The 6,371-nt window shown below is 17.8% G+C and overlaps 1 protein-coding gene across 1 annotated transcript; it reads left to right on the top strand.

The window, feature by feature from the left end:
- Nucleotides 1-3,311: 3,311 nt before the first annotated feature.
- Nucleotides 3,312-6,234, top strand: PRSY57_1000800 (alpha/beta hydrolase, putative; the record flags this gene model as incomplete). The annotated part of the gene is made up of 2 exons (XM_012907598.2): nt 3,312-3,398; nt 3,556-6,234. The coding sequence occupies 2 exons, from the start codon at nt 3,312-3,314 to the stop codon at nt 6,232-6,234; spliced, it is 2,766 nt and encodes a 921-aa protein (XP_012763052.2).
- Nucleotides 6,235-6,371: the final 137 nt, after the last annotated feature.

Raw genomic sequence — 6,371 nt, 5'->3', positions numbered from 1 at the left:
GATATGTTAATATTTTTTCCTCATCTATTTTTAATAATATATAAATATTATTATAATAAAAAAAAAAAAAAAAAAAAAAAGAAAGAAAAAGAAAGAAAGAAAGAAATAAAAAGAAATAAAAGGTAATTTTTCTTCTATATTATGTTGTATTTAGAATGTTAATTATAAAATAAATAAATAACAACGTTATATGTTTTATTTATAGTAAATATAATTTCTGATATTATATATAATGTAAAATTATAAAAATGTTCATTATTTATCCTAATGTTTCTGTAAAATTGGTATTATTATCATAAAATAAGATTCAATTTATGTAATTTGATATATATTTTTTTAATTAATATATTTTATATATTTCTAATATATATATTATATATAAACAGCAAAAAAGACTAAAAAATATAAATAGTTAGGAAATATAATTTTCCGATTCCTTTTTTTTTAGATATTAAGAAATAAAAGGAGAAAAGGAAAATAAGATATATTTTTTAAAAAAATAAATTATTATTGTTTATTATTATTTTAAAGTAGATAATGACCTGGAATTTGTATAATTCTTTTGATATACATATTATATAATTGGAATATTTATTTTATTTAAATATAAATCCAAAAAAAAAGAAAAAAAAAAGAAGAATATTATACAACATTGAAGAGTTAATATATTTATTCATCAATATGATTTATAATATATATATTTATATAGACATAAATGGATCATTTTTTAAAAAGAGCGATGAATAATTTTTTCAAGTTTATATTAAAATTATTATAGGATATGAATGTTTTATATATAATTGAATGATGTAGTTGTAAATATATATATATATAATATATGTTATAATTTTATATTCATGAATTTTGTTATATATTATATTATAAAATTACCACTATATATTACTAAAAATTTAATATCGTTTGATATAACATGAATTTTCTTATTTCTAATAAATAAAAAGATATTTTTGTATCTTTACTAAATTTTTAATGCATTATTTTTATATATACCAACTTTTTTATATTATTATATAAATTGAAATAATAAAAAAAAAAGTGAATTCATCCAATTTCAAGGTCTTTTATCCATATAAAAACGCTTAAGAATATTTTATAATTATGCTATTAAGATAGACAAATAAATAAATAAGTGTATATATATATATATATATTTTCATCTAAAATGTTCATTCTACGATAAAATAAGATGCAGTATATGATTAAAATATAAATTGTATGTATTAGACGGCAAAAATGAAGAATAATATTAATTGACTATGGATTTATTTTTCCGTATTATGTATATTAAAGAATTATAATATATATATATATATATATATATATATAAAAGTTTATGTGGCATTTAAATAATTAATAATTTTTAAAAATACTCAATATAAAGAAACATACAAAATTTCCCATTATCATTTTAATAAAAAATTTATATTATTCATATATATCTTATATTATATACATTTTAGTTAAAAATATATTTTGAGAATATTTTATGTAGATAAATATTATATATATATTTCTTTTCTTTTCTTTTTTTTTTACATATATAACTAATTTTTATAATTAAAAATAAATATTAATATATATATAATATATTATTAAAAGTAATATTATTTTACAAAATATAATATTTGGATTCAATTCATTTTTATTATTTATTTATATATTTATTTATTTTATTTTATTTTTTTTTTTGAACTACAAAAATTGTAAGAGATAAATAAAAGTAGGGAAAAAAAAAAAAATTTATTCTTGTAAAAAGCACAAATGTTTTTAAAGGGATAGAAAGCAAAGGAGTCCTCCATATATATGTTATATTTAAAAATATAATAAATTTTAATTTAATATTCTTTGAACGTTAAAAAAAAAAAAAAGATATACATTGAATATATAAAAAATACATATATATTTCATGTTTTTAAAAATGAAGATACATAAAAAAATAAACAAGAAAATACATATATTATTAATATATATATAAAATATAATATATATAATTATATTAAATAAAATGATATATATATAAAGTTTATTTTTACATTTTGAGAAATGTATGTTTCTTATTTTATTTTATATATATAGAAATGAACATTTTTAAAAATTTTTATATTTTTAATACTTTTTATATATGCCTTTAAATTATCTTAATTATAAATAATTATATATTTTGAGAAATTATTACAGTTTAAATTAATTTTATGTATTTTTCTGGGTTTATATATCTACATCCAAAAATAATTTAATTATATTAATAATTTTTACCTTATTCTTGAATGAAAAAGAAATAAAAAATAAAATAAAAGAAAAGAAAAAGAAAAATAAATATATGAATATATTAATATTTTCCGTTTTATGTTTATTTAATATTATAAAGTGAAATATATATATATATATATATATATATATATTAGAATTAAAAATGATATATATATTTTCATTGTAATAAAAGGTTATTTATTTTTTTTTTTTTTTTTTCCGATGTATATTATTATTATATTTTTTAAAGATAAATAAAAATAGTTTATATATAATTAAATTTTCATTAATTTAAAAAAATATATTTGTAGAAGATAAAAATATATATATTTAGAATATAATATCTATATATAGAGAGAATGAAATATGTATTCCATGATATTTTCCTTTTTTTCATGTAAAAAAGGGAACATCATATATAAAATAGATATATATATATGATATGGAATCTTTTCTTTTCTTTTTTTCTTTTTTTGAAATAATTAGAGCAAAATAATTAAAACTTTATACATTTTATTATTTATTAAATATAAATATATATATATATATATATATATTTATCTTTATTTATATTTTCATTTATATATTGGACTATGAATATTCATTTATTCTAAACCTGTGTTATTCTATTTCCATTTTATAATATTATAATTTAAATACAGAAAATTATATATATATATATATATATATATGTAGTATTCGTATATTCATATTATCCATTATAAAATAAAAATGAATATTAAAATTATTTTCTTTGCATGTATTTATGCATCGTAAATTTTTATTTTTTTTTTTTTAATACAAAATAAATATTATATAAATAATGAACAAAACAATATGTAGATAAGAAATGATAAATTTACATCGATGAACACATTAAAATATTTGTTTATTTAAAAAAATATATATATATGTAAATTTTTAATATTTAATTATTTAATGAATAATATTTAAGAGTTAATAATAAAAAAAAAATTAAACTTATATCTATGGAAAAGAGGCACATTATTTATAATTTGTAAATAATAATAGAATAGAACATGTCAGTTCACGAAAGGATACGAAGATCCATTTGTAGGATTTTTTTCTTTTTATTCTTTTTATCGTTTTCATATAAGACATTATTGGTAAGTTTATGGTAATTTGTTAAATATATGTAAATATATATATATATATATATATATATATATATATATAGATGTTCATGTTATATAATTATAATTTTACTAAGATATTATATATATTAATATTTCTTTTATTTTATTTATTATTTTTTTTTTTTAGAATATATATTTATACAATGAAAATCCCAGAACAAATGGACAATATGTTAATATATACTCAAGAAGTCTAGGTGAATTATTAAAGAATCCAGAAAAAAGGGAAGAGCCTATTTTGAAAGTGAGTGAAAATGATGATATTGGAAAGAAGCCAAATTTATATGATGAGGATTATTATAAAAAGAAATTACTAATTGATAATATATGTAAGCAGTATTATAAATTAATGATTAATTCTAAAATAAATGAATCTAATAAGAATAATAATTTTAATGATATTAAGGATTTTCCTAAAAACGATGAACATAAGGATAACTTATCAAGTAAAGAAAGTTTAGAAGTTGAAGGGGAAAACTGCAATACAAGAATTAAATCATCATTAGAATTAGAAAATAATAATTCTGTTAATAATTTATTTTATGATGACGGACATCCGGAAATAAACTTTTTTATTAACAAAGATAATTTAAAAATAGCTAGATATACTTGGAGGGTTGAAAACCCCAAAGCTTACATTTTTGCTCTACATGGTGTAACTACACATATAAGAAATGAGTATTTAAATTGTTATGGTATGCCTGAATGGGCTGAAAAGAATAGAGAGAAAAACGAAAATGCTCATGACACAGAGTATAGTATTAGTAAAATTTTGGATTATTTTAAGGACCATAATAATGATCATAATGTGTTCAAAAATTTATATGATAAGATAGAAAATATTATTAAGGATAAATTATTTTCAAAAGATGAAAATGAAATAACAAATAGTAATAAAGGAAATGATACAAGTGTTATATATAATAATGTGTTCAAAAATTTATATGATAAGATAGAAGTTATTATTAAGGAGAACTTATTCACAAAAGACGAAAATGAAATAACTGATGTTAATAATGTAAATGATGTAAGTGTTATATATAATAATATATTTAAAATTTTATATGATAAAATTGAATCTGTTATTAAGGAAAAAATATGGAATAAAGATGAAAATGAAACATTAAATGAAAAAAAAGAGGTTAATACGAATATTATTCATAATAATAATGAGGAAGAAAATGTTCATAATATAAATACAAATGGAGATTCAAGTAAAGGTTTAAGTAATAATAAGGTTGAAAATAAGGATTGTAAAAGTATTAATGATAATGAGATTACGAATAGTAATGATATTATTAAAAAAATTGTTGAGGAAGAAAATAATTTACATATATTCAGTGATTTATATGATGTAATAAATGATAATTTTGATATGAACATTGAATCATACACATTATGTAATGCATCTAATATTAACGAAAACAGTGAATTGTATAAGAGCTTATCCACATATGGATCTTCATTAGAAGGTATATATTTTTATAGAAATATCAGAAGTATATTGAATAAACAATTATTTGATGATATAGTACAGTATGATGGTAGTTTTAAAAAGTATCTTAATGATGATAATGTTTTACTAAAGGATGAAACAGATGTTAATAATTATGTGGATAATAAATATTACTATTGTTCTATTTGTGGTCTTTGTGAATATTGTAATTGTGGTAAGAGAACCTTATCATATAAAAATAGTTGGATTGAAAAATTAAATGAGAATGGTTTCACATTTATTGGAATAGATAATCAATCTCATGGTTTATCAGATGGAGCTCGAAATCAACGATGTTTTGTTGAAAATTTTGATAATTTTGTTTTCGATGCTGTTAAAGCGTTAGAAATATTTATAAATGAATGCAAAGAGAAAAATGAATTAAAACCTATAATAATTATGGGAACATCAATGGGTGGATGTATAGCTTTAAGAACGATTGAAACTATATATAAATTAAATAAAAATTGGAAAGATAATATTAAATGTTTAGCCCTTATTTCACCTATGATAAGTATTGAGAATCAAAAGCATAAATTAATTAATAGAATATTATATAGTGTATGTAGATACGTTAAAAAATATTTTGAACTTTATGAAATGGATGTGTTATATGAGAGATATAAATATCCCTGGATTAAAGGTGACACAGACATTGATCCTAATCATCATTCCGAAGGTTTGAAACTTGGAACAGCTGCAGAATGTGTATTCGCAGCTGATAAATGTTTAATTCATTCAGTATTAAAATATATAGAAGAGAGTAATATCGACATTATTATTCTTCAATCAAAATATGATACTACTGTTGATCCCACAGGCCCTATTGATTTTGTTAAAAAAATGATAGAATTGTACAACAAAAACCATGATGAAAATTCTAATGCTAAAGAGGATGATAATGAAAATGAAAAAAAAGAATTAGAATCTCATAATGAAACGGAAGTGTCTAATAATGATCAAGAAAAAAAAAATATATCATTAAGAGATGAAAACATACCTAATGTTGATGACATTCAAAATGATATAAATGGATCATGTTATAATATAGAGAATTATGTGGTTTTATCCGGAAATGATTTAACAGAACAACAAAAATTATGGCGTTCATGTGATCATGGATATTATAAAAACTTTTTAATGAAAAAATTGGGTAAAACGAACAATTCGAAAAGCACAAATGGGGAAGATAGTTTTAAACGTTTAAGTGCTCATATATTGAAGTATGGTTCCCATAGGTTACCCTGCGAACCAGATACAGAACGAAGTATAAATATTATAACTGACTGGTTAAATAATATATTTGTATAATATATATATATATATATATATATATATATATGTATGTGTATGTCTATAAATATATGTACAGATTGGTATATATATATATATAATATATATATATATGTGTATTTTTTTTTTTTTTTTTTTTTTTTTTTTTTTTTTTT

This window comes from Plasmodium reichenowi, chromosome 10 (assembly GCF_001601855.1).
Source record: "Plasmodium reichenowi strain SY57 chromosome 10, whole genome shotgun sequence".
Lineage (NCBI taxonomy): Eukaryota > Apicomplexa > Aconoidasida > Haemosporida > Plasmodiidae > Plasmodium > Plasmodium reichenowi.
Note: the sequence above shows the minus strand (reverse complement) of the source record. Positions and strands in the feature narration are given on the sequence as shown.